Here is a 20,984-nt window from a genome sequence, read left to right as displayed (position 1 = left end):
GCTGAAATTCAATAGGCTTCTTCGTCTCACTAATTTAAATAATGCATATAATTTTCAGAAAGATCGAATGATAACTTTTGACGTTAGAGCGTTCACAAGGACCAATAAAGTGAAACAAGGGCCATAACTCTAGACGTAATAAATGGAAATTGCTGAAATTCGATAGGCTTCTTCGTTTCAATAATCTAAATAATGCATATAAATATCAGAAAGATCGGATGATAACTTTTGACGTTCGAGCGTTCACAAGGTTCAATAAAGTGAAACAAGGGCCATAACTCTAGATGTAGTAAACAGTAATTGCTGAAATTCAATAGGCTTCTTCGTTTCACTAATTTAAATAATGCATATGAATTTCAGAAAGATCGGATGATAACTTTTGGAGTTAGAGCGTTCACAATGTTCAATAAAGTGAAACAAGGGCCATAACTCTAGACGTAATAAACATAAATTATTGAAATTAAATAGGCTTCTTCATCTCACTAATATAAACAACATACATCAATTTTAAAACAATTGGATGATAACTTTGGGCGTTAGAGCATTCACAAGAAATTGTGGACGATGGACGGACGGACGGACCGACAGACGGACGGACGGGGGCGACGGCAATATACGTCCACATTTCAATGTGGGCGTATAAAAATGTTCACGATCCAACTCAATCATGGTTTTAAAGTACCTGGTAGTGGAACTATACAAAGTTTCATCACTCTCCATCAGTTAGAATAAAAGTTACCTTGTCCCAAAGCATCGACCAATGAAATTGCCTAGCTCTGCTTAGCTTTAGTGGGAAATGTTAATCATTGAACCCAGTCAAGACATTCACCCAATGTACATCTACATCAAGTTTAAACATTCTACCTCAACTAAGAGCAGAGTTGCTATGTTTTAAAGTCTTGACTAATCAAATAGCTTATCGCTTCTTAGCCTAAGTAAAAAAATTTCATCATCGAACTTAGTCAAGGTATTGATATAATGAATCTATACTCAAAGAGTTTCATAGCTCTCACCCATTCAGAACCAAAGTTATCGTGTTCCAAAGCATCAACCAATCAAATTGCTTATCTCTGCTTACCAAATGAACGTCTATACCAAGTTTGAACATTCTAACTCACTTAGGAAGGTCTAGACCAATCAAATTGCTATTCACTCTGCTTACCCTGAGCAGAAAATGCTCATTATCGAACTAAGTCAAGGTTTTGATGTAGTGATGTATATGTCGGATTTTCGCTCAACTCAGATAAAATCCTTTGGATCCTTTGATCCTGAATGTTTTTCTTATTAAATTTCTGTGCGGAAGTCGGATCCTCACTCAACTTGGATCAAAATGTTCGGTCCATCTGATCTAATTCCGGCTTTTTTCCCTCGCCTAAGTCGGATCGGCAATTTGTTCAGAATTTGACTAAGTCAGTTTCGTCCTGATGGTCTACAACGCAGTTAGGTATTCCATGCACAGAGCCCCAAAATACTTTCCCCTTTCAATTTGACTCAAATCACCCTATTTGACGCAAACAATAATAGAATTTTCCCAGAAAATTCGAAACTCGCGGTTTGCTGTACGAGACACATTCCGGGAAAATTTTTCAAAGATGGTAACAAAACGGAAGTTATCTACAAATGTGCCTTTGAATCAATTATTATCCGGCTCTTGCAGTTTATTTTTAATCGAGCTAAGATTGAATTTCGGTCTTCAGCTAACTCAGATAAAATTGGTCAGTCCACTTAGATCCGACTAATGCAAAGTTTACTGTAGACACCAAGAGTTTGATCAGTCGCACTTAATGGAAACTAAAGTTATTGTGTCCAAAAGCATCAACCAATCAAATTGCTTATCTTCGCTTAGGGGGAGTTGGATGGCCGAATGGTTAGCACATGCGTGCTCTGTATCATAAGGTCTGTCATTGAGTAAACTGACGTGGTTTCGATTCCCCGGTTGTACGTGACGCCTGTCCGGGTCCTCCAGTTTCCTTCCACTGCTAAAGACCTGTACGTGCAAGCGAATTATTGAAATAAAATTGAACCATGTGTTAGTCCCGAAATGACCTAGCTTGTGTGGAGTGGACCTCAAACCCCATTTCTCTCTTTCTCTCTCTGCTTAGCCTAAGCAGACAATGCTCATCTTCGAACTCCATCTAGGCATTCACCTAATAAATACCTACACCAAGTTTGAACATTCTAGCTCAATTAGTAGAGTTATTGTGTCCGAAAAGGTTTGACAAACAGACCCATTTTAATAGTCCCCTGCTTTCTTTGAAAGGCATTGGACAAAAAACTATTTATAGAGAAAGTTTCCCCGATCTAGATCAGTTCTTGAATAAATTATGTACACATCGGTCGGGTAAACCGCAGTAAACAATCATGGCTGTCTCCAGCAAGTTTCACACAGGTTATTGCAATTGACGTCTATCTGACGTTAGAAGGAATTCCCTCCAAGATGCGATTATCTAGGTCTACCATCTATCACAACTAGAACATCGCTAAATTGCTTTTTTAGATGGTCGAAGACTACCAATTTTGAATGTATAAAATGATATTTACTTTTTACATCCGAATTGCTGAACTATATTTTAAAACTTGTTGTGAATGTATTCACAGAATTTACCGAAAATCACAAAATCTCGTTTGAAGGTAAATAATCAACAAATATTTTAAAATACTTTGAGTAGATATTTTTAAGCGTTTTTGATGTCAAATTGTCACTTATAACCTCTACTTTTGATATAAGGGAGGGATTATCAATTTCTCTTTTTAGCATAAACTTATAGAATTTCCAAGAAAATTCATCATTTTTTGGCATTTCCATGGATACTAGACAAACCAAAAAGTATCACTTAGGTTTCTTGACTTGCCAAATTGGATGAAAATCCATGAAGGCATTATTGAGAAAATTTGACTTTTGTTGTCATCAGCACCTTTTATTATCATGCTTTTGGGCCAAGTTTGGAACATAGTTGGTAAATAAAATTTTTTTTTTTTTTTAGATTAATGTGTAGTTCTACCTCGTCACAGTCTGACGTTGTAGTCTCGTGAGAAGCACACAAGCCTTCAGTGTGCTTTTAGCTTGCAGGTATTATGGTGGCCAAGTGGGCAAGATGCTTGCTGGCTAGCCTGGAGATCGGGTGTTCAATCGCTGTATTGGCCGAGAAAGTTCATCAAGATTTTCCGGCGTGGTTTCCCCTTGTCAGTGATGCAGGACGGAGGGCTTGACAAGGTCAGCTATCTAGTGGTTTGGATAAGACAAAAAAAACGAGGTCACATGTACACATTGGCATGCACCTAAAAGATCCCTTGATAGTTGGAATTCGATATAAGAGTAGGCTGTAGTGCCGCTGTCGAGGCAAAATTTCCCTCCTAGCACACTGTATGGCGTATGCCCGTCTTCATTAGCCCAGTTCGGAGCAGAACAGTAGGACGTTAAACCCCATTTCATTTCATTTCGCTTTTACTTAGCTCGCGAGTTGTGCGGACACACTTTTCACGTCTTGTAGTGTTAGATTCTAACACTTGTTCAAAATTTAAATAGTATTTAGTTTATCGGACTTAACAAGCCTAGGTTAACAACAAATTATTAACTTTTATTGTAGGATTTCGATAAATTCTCGATTCATATCGAGACTACAGCCAAAATGGCGGAATGGCGGTCTCCGAAGGTCGATAAACTAGACGAAGTATGAATTTCCGACTCAGAAATTTTGGATTCCTCAGAAGATGACATTATAAGGACGAAATGTAAAACTTTGTTTGATTCGTCCTTACCAGGTACTTCTAAAGGTCAGGCAGTAGAATTGATATGCAAAGCTTGACTGTAATCAGAAAATGGCTAACATTGAGGCCAGCATGGCGGACATTACTGTATTCGTAAAGGGAATGAATGAGGCTCAACAAAATAAAATGTCCTTTTCTTTGTCACCGAACCTTAAGAAATGCAAACCTGCCCCTACAACTACTAGTCAAACCTGTCAAGATTCTGAAGATGAAAATGAGTTTCTTTGAGCGATGACTCAACAAGCAAAACAGCCAAAAACCCATGATACTACCGAGTCGGAAAATGACACGGCCACGGAAGGAAGGGATGGGGAGAGAACTAGTAATAAATCTGATAGTTTTTTCTCTAATGACGAAGATACTGGTAAAACTGGATCGAAAGTAAATGAGAAATTGGCACAATTTGTGAATAAAAGATTTGACACAAAGATGGATTTCTCAAAATTGAAGGTAAAAGCAGAGAAATATCCTACACCTAGAAATTGTGATCATGTTTGGGTTCCAAGAGTTAATCCTCCCATTTGGGACAATATGGGTAAATTCCTAAAAAGAGCAGGTGACAAATGTTCAGACCGAGTGAAGAAAAAGAGCTTCAATTACCAGAAGAAATCGGAGCATTAGATGATTGCTTAAACGAGAGGTACGTGTACTTGATAATTTCTCATTTCAACTAGATCATTTATATCAAAGAACACAGTAGTTTTTTGGGGGACAAATTGCTAATATTCATGATGTTTGGAATAAATTAACTAAAGACACAGAAATTTATAAATACTGTACAGGGTACACATATTTCATTTGACGAGTTCCCAATTCAAAATTATACACCAACTCCTAAAAGGTTTAGTGAATAGAAAGCTCTTGTAACTTATCAAGTAATTAATAAATTGTTAGAACAAGCTGTTGCCATGCAAGATAAGCCCACATTTTGCAAGAGATGGACAGAGAACAAGCTCAAAAAAAGAAGTGATTTTTCATACAATCAGGGGCCATAATCCAGGAAGTTACAGTCTGATATGCGTGAATATCGAAATCGACCGACAAGATATTTGGGATATAATATAAATATAATTTTAAGTTTCATCAAAATCAGATCCATGACACAAACTAGGTAATTTCGGGACTAATTTTGTTTGCGTGTAGGGGTCTATAGGAGTGGGAGGAAACCAGAGGACGAGTGCTGATATCAAGTAAAATTTTACGCAACGATGCATCGGACGCAAACATCGATTCTCGTATCGATGCATCGGGAATTTTTTGCCGCCATTTTGTTTAGCCTGGATATCGGGTGTTCAATCGCTGTATTGGCCGAGAAAGTTCATCAAGATTTTCCGGCGTGGTTTCCCCTTGTCAGTGATGCAGGACGGAGGGCTTGACAAGGTCAGCTATCTAGTGGTTTGGATAAGACAAAAAAAACGAGGTCACATGTACACATTGGCATGCACCTAAAAGATCCCTTGATAGTTGGAATTCGATATAAGAGTAGGCTGTAGTGCCGCTGTCGAGGCAAAATTTCCCTCCTAGCACACTGTATGGCGTATGCCCGTCTTCATTAGCCCAGTTCGGAGCAGAACAGTAGGACGTTAAACCCCATTTCATTTCATTTCGCTTTTACTTAGCTCGCGAGTTGTGCGGACACACTTTTCACGTCTTGTAGTGTTAGATTCTAACACTTGTTCAAAATTTAAATAGTATTTAGTTTATCGGACTTAACAAGCCTAGGTTAACAACAAATTATTAACTTTTATTGTAGGATTTCGATAAATTCTCGATTCATATCGAGACTACAGCCAAAATGGCGGAATGGCGGTCTCCGAAGGTCGATAAACTAGACGAAGTATGAATTTCCGACTCAGAAATTTTGGATTCCTCAGAAGATGACATTATAAGGACGAAATGTAAAACTTTGTTTGATTCGTCCTTACCAGGTACTTCTAAAGGTCAGGCAGTAGAATTGATATGCAAAGCTTGACTGTAATCAGAAAATGGCTAACATTGAGGCCAGCATGGCGGACATTACTGTATTCGTAAAGGGAATGAATGAGGCTCAACAAAATAAAATGTCCTTTTCTTTGTCACCGAACCTTAAGAAATGCAAACCTGCCCCTACAACTACTAGTCAAACCTGTCAAGATTCTGAAGATGAAAATGAGTTTCTTTGAGCGATGACTCAACAAGCAAAACAGCCAAAAACCCATGATACTACCGAGTCGGAAAATGACACGGCCACGGAAGGAAGGGATGGGGAGAGAACTAGTAATAAATCTGATAGTTTTTTCTCTAATGACGAAGATACTGGTAAAACTGGATCGAAAGTAAATGAGAAATTGGCACAATTTGTGAATAAAAGATTTGACACAAAGATGGATTTCTCAAAATTGAAGGTAAAAGCAGAGAAATATCCTACACCTAGAAATTGTGATCATGTTTGGGTTCCAAGAGTTAATCCTCCCATTTGGGACAATATGGGTAAATTCCTAAAAAGAGCAGGTGACAAATGTTCAGACCGAGTGAAGAAAAAGAGCTTCAATTACCAGAAGAAATCGGAGCATTAGATGATTGCTTAAACGAGAGGTACGTGTACTTGATAATTTCTCATTTCAACTAGATCATTTATATCAAAGAACACAGTAGTTTTTTGGGGGACAAATTGCTAATATTCATGATGTTTGGAATAAATTAACTAAAGACACAGAAATTTATAAATACTGTACAGGGTACACATATTTCATTTGACGAGTTCCCAATTCAAAATTATACACCAACTCCTAAAAGGTTTAGTGAATAGAAAGCTCTTGTAACTTATCAAGTAATTAATAAATTGTTAGAACAAGCTGTTGCCATGCAAGATAAGCCCACATTTTGCAAGAGATGGACAGAGAACAAGCTCAAAAAAAGAAGTGATTTTTCATACAATCAGGGGCCATAATCCAGGAAGTTACAGTCTGATATGCGTGAATATCGAAATCGACCGACAAGATATTTGGGATATAATATAAATATAATTTTAAGTTTCATCAAAATCAGATCCATGACACAAACTAGGTAATTTCGGGACTAATTTTGTTTGCGTGTAGGGGTCTATAGGAGTGGGAGGAAACCAGAGGACGAGTGCTGATATCAAGTAAAATTTTACGCAACGATGCATCGGACGCAAACATCGATTCTCGTATCGATGCATCGGGAATTTTTTGCCGCCATTTTGTTAATCAAAAATTACAGAAATAACATTAGTAGTATTTCTGATAGAAACATGAATTTCCCTAACACTATCATTAGGCCTACTATAGAAATGTCGATTTATTTGAATAAATTTGTTGTGAAGGCGTGAGGTGATTATAAGAGACAGCGTTTGCATTATACGGATCGTATCAAAGCCTGTCTATAGGGGTTTATGAAGTATATTCTCTATTGCCCATGGCAGAAAATAAAACTGAATCGTTTTAAAACTAGCGTTAAGAACCGGCCGTGAAATATTATCCTTCTGACAGTTCGTTTGGTCATTTAAATGAACCGTGAAATTGACCTTGGGGTTAAAGGACATGATAGCCAGGGGACGTAACCAGCAAACGCAGTCTTTGTAGTCACTGGAAAATGGAGACAAACATAACGGAAGCGTAGGGTAAACAGGTCAAGCCTAATAATTCGTGCGGGATTCATTGAATTGTTCCGTTATTGTTTTATTTTGAATTATATAAAACACGCAGAAAAATATATTTAAAAGGTGTTTTTTTTATTCTAGTGGACGAACTTGTGAACTCCTCGGACACTAAGCTAATCATTAGTATTTTTTGCCGATGCATCGATAATACAAAAAAGTACCGAGAATCGAATCGGCGTCAGCCAAATCGATGCATCGGCGATGCATCGATACTTGATATCAGCGCTACCGGGAGAAAACCCATGAGGTTGGACAGGCGACCTACTCCTTGTCAGGTACAAGCGGGGAATCGGAACCACGCCACTTGACTCAATGAGAGACCTTATGATGCGCAGGCGTTAACTATTCAGCCTCCCACCCACCCTTGCGTACAAGGAACAGCCTTTTTGTCCGTCAGTTTTGGTCTGATTTTCACGAAATATGAACTCAATCATCACTAGAACTGTGATGCAGTAATGACAGGTTTCACTGGTGCCACGTTACCCTTGAACTTATGTCACTTATGGACGCAAAATCAAATAAATCCAGCAATATCAATTCCATTTAAACATCAAAAAAGTAATCCTGACAGAATTTGTTACCAACTTACCGCTAAGTTAGTTGACTTTCTAATGGGAAATTAAAATATGAAAAAAATCTTACAAAATATCATAATGTTATTACTTCCGGTGATAATGAAAATATTAATTTAGTTCTATGAAATCATAAATGGGATAAGGCATCACATGGTGAAAAGTTTATGAAAACGAATAATAATTGACACATTTATAGACCAAAAACCTTGAAAAGTATCTTGTAGAAAATTGTCTATTTCCCTGCAACCGTACAAGTTAGAAAGTTCCATTTTGTTGTATCTGTATGATCGTACAGGTTTATTCTATTTGTTGACTGGAATCAAATATCATAATTTTAAAACCATTACAAATGGAACTCATTTGAATAATATATCTGTTTTGAAGGCTTAAAATACAGTTCTTGTCCAAATGACGTCATTTCCGGTGACAGTGAAAATGTTAAATTGGTTTGACCTAGTCAGAATTGGCATTAGGCATGAAATGGTAAAACAAAGGTTGCCAGGCAACAAAACATACGCCCACAGCAGCTAAATCGTCCGGGCAGTCAACAAGTGTTGTCACATATTTTTACTTTTTTCGGTAATGAAACATTTATATTACACTAAAATCTGATTAAGAGTAACAACTCATGAAGTAATTATCAGCAAACCATTAGAATTTGTTTGGTTTTTATAAAGTTCTGCCCCATGCTAACTAGGGCTGTACGATATTCTCGATATAGTCATTTATCGCGATATGGTATTTTCAGACCCAACTACGATATAATGTGGCCAAAAGTCGTCGATATAGTGGGTTATCGAATATCCCCAAAAACTTCAAATATCGAAAAAAATTATCATAAAAATAGATAATAAATACACTATACACTTATACAGCAGTGGAAATTAGCCGACGGCAATAAACTATAATAAAACTAATGTTTTGAGAATCGTTAAATGTTGAAAACACTTGCACAGTGTCCGCAGCCGTTTTTCCCTGCATTGTGTATGCGTTACTTTTACTTTGTTTTTAGTCGACAATAAATTGTCAGTTGTTACTACATGTAAAGCTTAGGCCTACTAAACGCCTGAAATTTCCCACGACCACGGATAATTATTAGGCTATAAATAGGTTGTCATATTTTTAAAAATGAATATTTTTAGAAAACTCTATAAAACTTAATTTCTGAAAGCAAGAATAAAACGATCTATAAATAGATTACTGTCACTGCAAGTCCAGGAATACCGCAGCCAATCGAATGCTTGAATGGAAGATAGTCCGGATCATTTAGTATTTGTTAAACTGTTTTAACTTACAATCACAAGACTTGAAGACCGCATCGACTTACTTCCACTGCACGTGATATTTGAGAATTTTCTTACACAAGGTCACAAGCAGACGCTTTTTAAACATCAGTGGTTGTATTTAATTTAATTATATGTACACGCATAAGTAATGTCTCCTGTTATTGTGTCAAAAAGCATTGAAACGTTTTTAACCAAAAAAGATGTTGTTTTGTTCATTTTAATAAATCTATATTATAAAAAAAAGCAATGTTTAAAGTGTATGAATAAAGCAATTCTTACCCACAATTCTTACTCACACTGTAGTCAGCTTTAATGCATTTATATTTAATTTATTTAATAGCAAAGTGACATTATTATTAAATATCGCGATATTTAACTATATTGTTGAAAAAAATGCCAATATCGATATCGTCCCTTTTTGCAATATCGTACAGCCTTAATGCTAACACTTAGTATACAAAACTTTTAATATCATGGATTTAGCTGTTCAAGTCATAAAAATTTACGTGTTCGAATCAAGATCTTAAACTCTGTGTATCAATCTGAAGTCAATCGGATGATAACTTTAGCCTCTAGAGCATCACAAGAATTTTTAAAGTGATCAAGGGCCATAACTTTGGCAGTAATTAACGGAAATCTTTGAAAAACAATAGGATTCTTTGTCTCATGACCTCAAACACTGTATAAATTTCAAGTCAATCAGATATCAACTTTAGATTCTAGAGCATCCACAAGATTTTTTGAAGTGATAAAGGGCCATAACTCTGGCAGTAATTATCGAAAATCACTGAAAATGAAGAGACTTCTTCGTCTCATGACCTTAAACATTGTGTATAAATTTAAAGTCAATCGGATATTAACTTTAGCCTCTACAGCGTCCACAAGATTTTTCAAAGTGATCAAGGGCCATAACTCTGGCAGTAATTATCGAAAATCGCTGAAAATGAATAGACTTCGTCTCATGACCTTGAACACTGTGTATGGATTAATGCTACAGGTTCATGAAAGTTGTCAAGAAATATTCTAAAATATGAAAAGCCTGAATGCGTTGTAAATAGCTCATTTTTACACCCCTTTTCACCTTTAAATCAAAATGGCGCCAATGCAAAACCAAAATAAAAAAAAAACTAAGCAAGACATATTTTGTCATCGCCCCTGATTGTACAAAAAATCACGTTTTAGCTTGTGAACACTATAGAGGTCACAATTTTTATCCGATTTGGTTTATACTTGAAATGTATGTTTATAACCCACAGATCTCGGTTCCTTTCGATATTCGCGCATATCCGACCATAACTTCCTGAATTATGGCCCCTGATTGTACAAAAAATCGCGTTTTTAGCTTGTGGACCCTATAGAGGTCATAATTTTTATCCGAGTTTTATCCAGCTGAGTTCCAATTTCAGGAAAATCGGTCAAAAACTGAAAGAAAAATGGTCCCCCTTCGTTCTCAAATAACGTAAAAATATGGTATATCAAGGTTGTGGACCCTATAGAGGTTACAATCTTAATCCTATTTTGATGAAACTTGAATTGTAAGTTTATAACCCAAAGATCTCAGTTCCTTTCGATATTCGCGCATATCTGACCATAACTTCCAGAATTATGGCCCCTGATTGTACGAAAAATCTTGTTTTTAGCTTGTCGACCCTATAGAGGTCATAATTTTTATCCGATTCAAAAAAACGTATTATTATATCACCGTCTAAAACTGACAGACAAAATGGCCGCCCTGCGTTCTCAAATAGCGTAAAAATATGGTATATCAAGGTTGTGGACCCTATAGAGGTCACAATTTTAATCCTATTTTGATGGAACTTGAAATGTAAGTTTATAACCCAAAGATCTCGGCTCCTTTTCGATATTCGTGCATATCGGACCGTAACTTTCTGAATTATGGCCCCTGATTGTACGAAAAATCGCGTTTTTAGTTTGTGGACACTATAGAGGTCATAATTTTTATCCGATTTGAAAAACCGTATTATTATATCACCATTATACCCCAAGGACGTCCGAGTTCGAATTTTGTGAAAATCGGCCCAAAACTGACAGACAAAATGGCCGCCCTTCGTTCTCAAATAGCGTAAAAATATGGTATACTATTCAAAAAAAGTAGGGGATATTTGATTTTTAAGTGTTATTAAAGTCACCTAGACTAAGTAAGGCACAGACTGACCATTATAAGGGTAAAATGATACCCGGGGTCAAACAGCAAAGTTACCACAGCATCACAACCAAGTCAGTAACGGGTAAATCCTCCTCTGTTTGCCAAACAAGCATTGATCCGACGTGGCATACTCCTAATGAGACGTCTAAGGTCATTTTGGTCCAGATTGTCCCATTCCTGTTGCAACGCAGCAGCAAGTTCTTGGACATTGGCAGGACGTTGTTGACGTTGACGTAACCTCTGTCCAAGCATGTCCCAGACATGCTCGATGGGGGAGAGGTCGGGACTCAGTGCTGGCCAAGGTAATGTGGTGATGTTCTGTTGTTGGAGGTAACCTGTAACGATCCTGGCCCTGTGACATCTTGCGTTGTCATCCTGGAAGATGAAACGGCGGCCATGACGTCGTGCGAACGGCACAACATGGACTGCCAAGATGTTGTCCCGGTAGTACTGGCCTGTAACACGCCCTGCAACAACATGTAAAGCCGTTCTTCCAGCAACAGTGATGCCTCCCCACACCATAACAGAACCACCCCCAAATCGATCATGTCTGATGACGTTAACGTCTTGGAAGCGCTCGTTTCGACGACGCCACACCCTCCTACGTCTGTCCAAAAAATCAACAGTGAACCTTGACTCATCTGAAAACATCACATTGCTCCAGCGTCGATTATCCCAGTGTTGACGATCCCTACACCAACGACGTCTTGCCTGAATGTGATGATCTCTCAAACAAGGGATCACGCGAGGACGTCGGGCGCGAAGGTGACCCCTATGCAGTCGATTCCGAATCGTCTGGCCACTCACTCTCACACCAGTGTCTGTTTGAAGACGAGCGCTGATCTGATTTGCTGTGATGACACGATTTCTCAAGGCCAAGGTACGGATAAATCGATCCTGGGCTTGAGTTGTCGCCCTTGGTCGACCTGAGCGTGGTCTGTCCTGTACAGATTGTGTATCACGGTATCTGGACCATAGCCTGCTTATGACAGACTGAGAAACATTCATCGTCCGCGCCACAACCGCCTGTGTTGTGCCGATCTGTAGCATGCCAAGGGCACGTAACCTTTCATTTTGGGTAAGCCGACGCATATCAAAATTTGTTTTCTGGTCACTAAAACAATTAAACTGATGTTTCCACCCTGGAATTCAATGCCACAATGACTGTAACATTCAAAGTCAGAGTCGTGCAAATCTTGGGTTGGACCCCCATGATGATCCCAAGTATCACCTGCATTCCATGCGGTAGCTATTGGTGCGTTTGGGCGTCACATGTAACTGGAAATGTTTCTTCTGTTAGGTTCTATAGTGACTTTTTTCGTAGTCATTTGCATATTTTAGTATTATGCCCCCCAAATCAAATATCCCCTACTTTTTTTGAATAGTATATATCAAGGTTGTGGACCCTATAGAGGTCACAATTTTTATCCGATTTTGTTGAAACTTGAAATATAAGTTGATAACAGAGATGGCAACATATGATGACAGCAAAGAGGAGTCAGTACACTTGAGCACCGTAGGTGCGGAAAATGAAGCGTCGCAAAGGAATCATTTCCTGCATTCTGGTGATATTTACAACAAACTTGTAAGTTTTATTTAAGTTTTATTTCTTTATAGCACATTTGCAATATTTACATTGTTATTAATTTCTAAATTTTATGAAGTGATTCATATGTAGCTTTCTTAGCCTCTTTTAGTGTTTGTGAAGAAGGCTTCAGCAGGAGACTTATCATTTTGCATGGCAATTTTGTGGGTTATAACTGCATTTAGGGCTTCTGTAGACATATTCGGTCTAAACTTTGTTTTTACTTTGGTAACCATGCTGAAAGCCCTCTCACAATCAGCATTTGAATGAAAGATCACCAGTATCAACATGACAACTTTTAACAGCAAGGGATATTTAAAATTGCCTGTGTCTGGGTCTTTCATTTGGCCAATTGTGTGCCAGGCTTTATCAATTCGGTCCTCTTTCATTATAGAATCACCAAGGTCATCTACTTGATAAGCTAAAAATTGACCCACTAATTCATTCATTTTCCCATCAACCAGTTTTGTTAAGCATACAGATTTATTTACAAAAAATTTAAGTGATGAGAATTTAACAGAGTCTCTTTTGGATATATCAGTCACAACTGCATTTAATAACACTTTGTCCTGTAACGGAAATTTCTTTTTCATGTGATTACACACAGTAGTGAAATAATGTCTAATTGCAGAATAAAACGGTTTCAGATCCATCCCTGGGTTATCTTCAATAAATTTCCTGGAGTCTGCACCAATATACAGGTCTCCATCATCTTTTTGGTTTATTACATCTTCAAAATTAATTTCCAGTAGGGAGGATGATTTATTTACAACAGATGGTTTTACAAATCGGGTAAGTAGGTCTTTAAACAGTTTTTCTAAGGTAGGTAAGAGAATATGTATACAAGGTTTTTCACTCTGCAATAGCTTGTTGGCAATCTCGAAAATTGGTATAACACTATTCCCAAATATACAATATAAATGGGTGGTTCGACTTTTCAAAAATTCAATAATTTTGTCCACCTTTTTTTTCAGCTCCACTAGATTTTTTACTACTACCAGTGACTGTTGCCTTTGAGGGTTGAACACAAGACTTTTGTGTTGGCTTACTTTTAGGTTTTGGCTTGTCTGCTTGGACTTTTGTGGGGAATAAAAAATCAACACTGACAGAGACACAACTTTTACTCCCTTTTTGTTGTAATATTTCAGACTGTGTGCTTGAAGATTGACCAGTGGAAGATGAAGATGAACCAACATCAGATGAACTTGTAAGTGAGGAAGATTGACTAGTGGACAATGAAGATAGACCAGCAGTAGATGAGGTAAGTGATTTTGATTTACTTTTCTTTTCACTCTTTTTCTGTTCTGATTTGAAAAAGTCACATAAAGGTTGCCACTGACACAAAACTCTTTGCAAACACATTCCCATGGACAACCACGCTAGTTGATACATGTTTTAATATCTTTCAGATTTCCACATTATGTAAGGTCTGAAATTCTTTCAATTCTTTTTGCCTCTTAAAACTTTTGTCTAAATAGTAGTAGATGGATATGAGAATATCTTCCACCGATACAGGTAATGAACTTGCCCCCTTCTCTGCTGCTAGGTGAAGAAGATGACAAGGACAACCTGAAATGAAAAATGCAGGAAATGTTGAGTATTGTATTTAATCATATCTATTGTATCTTCTGACATGTTTATATGATCTATGAACTCATAAATATTGTGATATAGGCCTATTCAATTAACATGTAACTGCAATAATTTCAGACTTATTTTTGACCAGGCATGAGACGGTATTGTTTAGAAGAAAAAAAGATTATTATACCTACCCATGAAGTGAATTCCTTCAGATTCTTTAGCAACAAAGGCAGCCACTCCTTTATGTATTCCACTCATTACAGAAGCATTATCAGCACCAAAACTAATACAATTATCCCATGGAATTTCTCTTTTCTTTAATTCTCCATGCAATCAACTGAAATCAATACACAATACCTTTAACTATTTTCTCATTAATTCATGTTATCATTATACTGTGTATATCATCATCAATTATGTGCATTATAATCATACTCTGTTATTAAACAAAATAATCATCCAAACATCTCATGCAAGTTAAAGCAGAAACAATGTGTGTATATTATCATTATACTTATACTGTGTATATCATCATCAATCATTGTGTGTATTATAATCATACTCTGTTATGTTTTTTTCAATTGTAGAATATTTGTAATATTAATTAAAAAAAAGTAACATACTAACCAACACTGTTTCCTTTTCTCATTGAATAGATTAGATCAGAACAATAACCACATAAAAAATAACACATGCTGCAATTGAAATAACATGCACATATAACTTAGAATACAGAACATAACTGTAAGTTACTGAAGACAAAAGTTTTAATCTATCCTTATCAGTTAACTTTGATCTTAGTTAACATCCAGATTGCCCAGGCTGACAATTTTGAATTGTTCAACTTTTATTAGAATTCATATTTTTAAACTTACTTGAATATATTTTCTCCTGTGCTGTCCATTTTACATTCTGGCATATTTAACAAACTTGTTATCACTAAGCCAACCTCTGGTTGATAATACTTCACAATGATAGGATACAGTTTAAAGGAGCTAAATCGCTAACATTTGGGACCTAGAGATTGACAAAAGTGGGTCGCAACGCATATAATACTGTAATATGAATGTATATAAACTGATTTACATTCAATCGTTTCCGTTTTTACTCCAATTTCAAATCAGTTATGTTCGGCGAAATAAGCCAGCAGTCTCAAGCGAGCGCAAATTTCTAGCGTCTGGTTATTCCAGTCTACATACGCCGTTTGATTTGGTGCAATGTGTCTAGCCTCGTCCCTCGAGTCTCTTGATGCAACTGGGGCTGAAGCGCATTATGGTACACGATTCGTGTACCAATGGTAAAATGTTTATTTTGTCTTAAATATTGGATATCAAAAGCCCATCTTTTCCCGGTAAGATCACAACATGAATGTTGATTTAATTAGACAAATAAACCGTGTTTTCAATGTTGACGATTTTGGATGATATGGAGTTAGAGACTTAGCTACTTTAATATCACCATAATCATTTGAGCCATCTGTAGCTACACTAAAAGGTTCCGTCTGTAACCTTTCGGAAATGTTCCTGTCATCAATAGATGCCAGAGATTTCACAATTGCAGTTGTTTTGGTTCTTCCACAACCATATTGTTTTGCAATTCCCGAATCCGGAAACATTGTTTAAACAATGACGCCGGCTTTATCGGCAATCGTAAAAGGTAGATTGTTTTCCACCAAGAACTGGGTAAATATTACCTCTGATTTTATTGAATCATCACTTGCTGAAGTTGAAAATAATAACAAAATTTTTGTGTTCTTGTTCTGGATGTTCAATAAATCCACATGTGCTTTAGTTTGCGTATGTCTCACTAAGTCCATTTTTCCGCCATGGGAAATACTAATATCCGTACAGCACACTTTACAGAACGCATAACCATCCCCGTGATAAGATTTTCCAAAACACGGAAACGCGATTGAATAATCTGCCTTGAATTTTTGATTGTGAACAATTTTTCTCTTCTTCGGTAAACTTGCCATTTTGATTCGTAAGACTCTGTTATCCGGACCTTAATTCAATGAGAAGATAAATAACAGAAATGGCGTTATATCCTACTCTAGTGTGGTTACGCGGGAAAAAATGTTTTGAACATCAAGACCGTCGTCTATAATATCTAACAATGTGCGTCTATTTATAGATTAGCACACACGATGACCAGGAAATCGCGACTAGGCGGTGTAGAGCATTTTAGTGCCAGGATTTAATTCTCCATCTATGAAATTTGGTCCCTCTCGATGACGGGCCGAGAATTGAGCGGAAATTGAGTGGAAATCAGGGTAAATAACAACACAAAACGGAGTGCGGATTTTATTGCTAATTTTCGGGGTGACTCCGCAAAAAACGGAGTGGTTGGCATCTCTGTTATAACCCAAAGATCTTGGTTCCTTTCGATATTCGTGCATATCGGACCATAACGTCCTGAATTATGGCCCCTGATTGTACGAAAAATTGCGTTTTTAGCTTGTGGACACTATAGAGGTCATAATTTTTATCCGATTTAAAAAAACGTTTTATTTTATCACCAGTACACCCTAAGGACGACTGAGTTCGAATTTCGTGAAAATCAGCCCAAAACTGACAGACAAAATGGCTGCCCCTCATTTTCAAATAGCGTAAAAATATGGTATATCAAGGTTGTGGACCCTATAATAGAGGTCACAATTTTGTTGAAACTTGAAATGGAAGTTTATAACCCAAAGATTTTGGTTTCTTTCGATATGCGTGCATATCGGACCATATCTTAATGAATTATGGCCCCTGATTGTACGAAAAATCGCGTTTTTAGCTTGTGGACTCTATAGAGGTCATAATTTTTATCTGATTTAAAAAAACGTTCGAATATATCACCATTACACCAAAAGGATGGTTGATTTCGAATTTCATAAATATCGGACCAAAACTGACAGACAAAATGGACGCCCCTCATACTCAAATAGTGTAAAAAATATGGTATATCAATGTTGTGGACCCTCTAGAGGTCACAATTTTCTTTTGATTTTGTTGAAAGGGGCGACGACAATATACATGTACGTCCACATGAAAATGTGGGCGTATAACAAGTATTCACAAATAAAAAAGTTTTCTGTCAAAATTTAAATTTTCAAAATTTGGCGCCTAATATATTGGAAGATTAATCGAAAATCAAAAATCTAAAGAATTGTAGCTTTTTGCCTTGTTTCAGGCTATGTCAAAATGTATCAAATGTTAAAATCCAACAATTTTTGTTAATATTACGGCAATATTTCAAAAGATAGGTTGCCAGGCAATGAAACAGCAGCTAAATCGTCCGGGCAGTCAACAAGAGTTGTCGCATATTTTTACTTTTTTCGGTAATGGAACATTTATAATACATTACACTAAAATCTGATTAACAGTACAACTCATTAAGTAACTGTCCGAAAATCAAAACAATTTGTTTGGTTTTTATAAAGTTAAATATACTCTGTGTATCAATCCGAAGTCAATCGGATGATAACTTTAGCCTCTAGAGCATTACAAGATTTTTCAAAGTGATCAAGGACCACATAACTTTGGAAGACAAGTAATTATCGGAAATCGTTGAAAATCAATTGGGTCCACAAGCTAAAAACGTTATTTTTCGTACAATCAGGGGCCGTAATGCATGAAGTTATTGTCCGATACATGCCAATATTGAAAGGAACCAAGATCTTTGGGAGATAGACCTATATTTCCAGTTTTGTCAAAATCGGATAAAAATTGTGACCTGTAGAGTGTCCACAACATCCTGACTGACGGGCGATGGCATATGTCCGCATGAAAATGTGGGCGTATATAAAATATGTGCCTTACTTTGCTCATAAACATGAATCTTACCTACAGAAAAGCAGTTAATTTAGCAACATCATATCATGTTTTTTATAAAAGTTTAACATATAAGAAGTACAATTAGGATTATAACTGTTAGTAATAATTTTAATGAGTAAAAAAAGTAAAAGAATTTTTTAGAAATGTTAGCAGCTACTTACAGATTTAACTTTTAAAAAGGTAAACATAAAAATGATGGCAATTAATTTGACTTGGACTGTTTAGTTACAATTTATCAAAAAACCAAGTTATGTATTTTGATGTTGAAAACTGGAAGTTAAAAGTTGACTTATCTATTTCATAAATACAGGTTGGCAGGCAACAAAACATACACCCACAGTAGCTAAATTGTCTGTGCAGTCCACAAGGGTTGTCGCATATTTTTTCTTTGGTCGGTCATGAAAAAATTTACAAGACGCTAAAACTAATTAAGAGTAACACACCATTAAGTATTTATCAAAAATCATTAGACTTTTTTGACTTGCAGTTCTCCGCGATGACTTCTATTATACAAAACATGTAATATGATGAATCTGACTGTTCCAAGTTATCGGAAATTGTTAAAAATCACAAGGCTTTTTTGTCTCATGAACATGGACACTTTGTATAAAATTAAAGGCAATCGGATAATAACTTTAGCCTCTGGATTGCCCACAAGTTATCTTTCAAGGTGATCAAGAGACATACCTGAAAAAATTAGATCCTATCCATCATTAGACTCCTTTAAATCCAGACTGAAAACATACTTATTAGAGAAATATTTGCATGAGTGACTGTTTTTTATTGTACTGCAATGAGCATGACTATATGTAAAATTAGCGCGATATAAATGGACATATCATTTCTGTCAGTAATTATAGGAAACCAATAGCATTCTTCGTCTCATAACCTTAAACAATGTGTATAAATTTATAGAATGATAACTTTAAACTCTGAAGCATCCACAAGAACTTTCCAAGTGATTAAGGACCCTAACTCTTGCAGTAATCATCAGAAATCATTGAAAATCAAAAGGCGTCTTCATCTCGTGACCTTACCCACTGTATATAAGTTTAAAGTCAATCGGTTGATAACTTTGGTTTGTAGAGCATCCGCAAGATTTTTCAAATCGATCAAGGGACATAACTCTTGCAGTAATTATCGGAAATCGTCGAAAGTTAAAAGGTTTCTTCATCTCATGACCTTAAACACAGTGTATAAGTTTAAAGTCAATCGTTTGATAATTTTGGTCTCTCGAGTGTCTACAAGATTTTCAAAATTGATCAAGTGACATAACCCTAGCACTAATTAGCAGGAATCGTCGAAAAATTAAGAGGTTTCTTCGTCACATGACCTTAAACACTGTGTATAAGTTTAAAGTCAATCGTTTAATGATTCTGGTCTCTCGAGCATCTACAAGATTTTCAAAATCGATCAAGGGACATAACTCTGGCAGTAAGTGTCCAAAATCAATAGGATTCTTCGTCTCATGCCCTTAAACACTGTGTATCAATTTCAAGTCAATCGAATAATAACTTTAGTCTCTAGAGCAATTGTTGGTGAGGGATGACAATATACAACCACATTTCAATATGGGCGTATAAAAACTGTGCTTCTAATGCTTGCCTTTTTTTTTAAAAACTGCTATAGCAATTTCCCCACATGAATTACAGAATACAGATGATGGGATTAGCGTCCTAATTCTAATATTATGTTTACATTTTAGCTTGAGAAGAAGACAGATTAAAAAAAAAGCACTAGGAAAGGGATATAATTAATAATTACTATCTCTTCAACAAGGGAGGTTTCAGGATACGTTTCTTTGAACCATGCGACTCGTCCACTTTTTACCCCTCCTTTGATAACAGCATTCTCAGAGTACTTTTCAGTTCCCCTCTGAAATAGGTGAAAAAGACGCAAGCCATACACAAACATATCATATAAAGCAGAAATCAAATCCAAAAATAAAAAAAATGTGATACATGACTATAGGCGGTATATAAAATATGGGTTAGCACATGTCTGTAACTCTATAAGCTTGATTATCTGTTTCCCCATTTGAAATTTTGAATACCTCTTAAACAAGCGGTTGCCATGCAAGATACGCCCACATTTTCTAAGAGATGGACAGAGAACAGAAAGCCTTGGGAACGCTGTAGCCTCTATAGTGTTCACAAGGTTTTCAGAAAAGTGTGTAAAGTCTGGAACGAAAATTTGAACATCAATAGGGTTTGTCCTCTCATAACCCCAATGCTTCACACCAAGGGTGGGAAACGCTGAATATCGATTGAGTTCACCCTTGAAGATATCCGGACAGACAGGAGCGACGACATAATACATCCACATGACAGTGTGGGTGCATAAAAAATTCAAGAAGGAAATATGTTAGAAATAATACCCTAATAATTTTTCATAATGTTTGAAAAAGAATTAAGGAGACATTATAATAACCATTATTTATTTCCAGTTCATATCACACCATTTTTCAGTTTTATATAGGACTTATAATCGATTTCAAAATTTAATAATTTTATTTCTGCTACAAAATTATCCAAAAATAT

General features: G+C 36.4%; 2 protein-coding genes across 5 annotated transcripts in view; both read right to left on the bottom strand.

Moving 5' to 3' along the window:
- Window positions 1–20,984, bottom strand: part of LOC126825385 (sodium- and chloride-dependent glycine transporter 1) — a 337,837-nt gene that overhangs the window by 268,093 nt on the left and 48,760 nt on the right. For 3 of the 4 annotated variants that reach the window (XR_007681937.2, XM_050555001.2, XM_050555003.2), the window contains exon 2: window positions 20,209–20,319. The exons of the other annotated variant lie outside the window; for it this stretch is intronic. Coding sequence is in view for 2 of the 3 variants with exons in the window: in XM_050555001.2 (XP_050410958.1) it covers window positions 20,209–20,319 (111 nt within the window). In the remaining variant the exon portion in view is untranslated. The remainder of the gene's footprint in view (window positions 1–20,208; window positions 20,320–20,984) is intronic. 4 annotated transcript variants of the gene reach the window in all.
- Window positions 12,958–15,406, bottom strand: LOC126825411 (uncharacterized). Its single transcript, XM_050555096.2, has 3 exons — window positions 15,251–15,406; window positions 14,815–14,960; window positions 12,958–14,611 (listed from the first exon to the last, which is right to left on the bottom strand). Exon 3 carries the CDS (start codon window positions 14,236–14,238, stop codon window positions 13,141–13,143), a length of 1,098 nt encoding a protein of 365 aa, XP_050411053.1. The 5' UTR covers window positions 14,239–14,611; window positions 14,815–14,960; window positions 15,251–15,406; the 3' UTR covers window positions 12,958–13,140.

The sequence above is a fragment of the Patella vulgata genome, chromosome 6 (genome assembly GCF_932274485.2).
Source record: "Patella vulgata chromosome 6, xgPatVulg1.2, whole genome shotgun sequence".
Lineage (NCBI taxonomy): Eukaryota > Metazoa > Mollusca > Gastropoda > Patellidae > Patella > Patella vulgata.
This window is presented reverse-complemented; position numbering and strand designations above follow the sequence as displayed.

Coding starts and splice junctions, on each gene's coding strand:
- LOC126825411 (XM_050555096.2), bottom strand. CDS start 14,238: ATGTTGGTTCATCTTCATCTTCCACTGGTCAATCTTCAAGCACACAGT.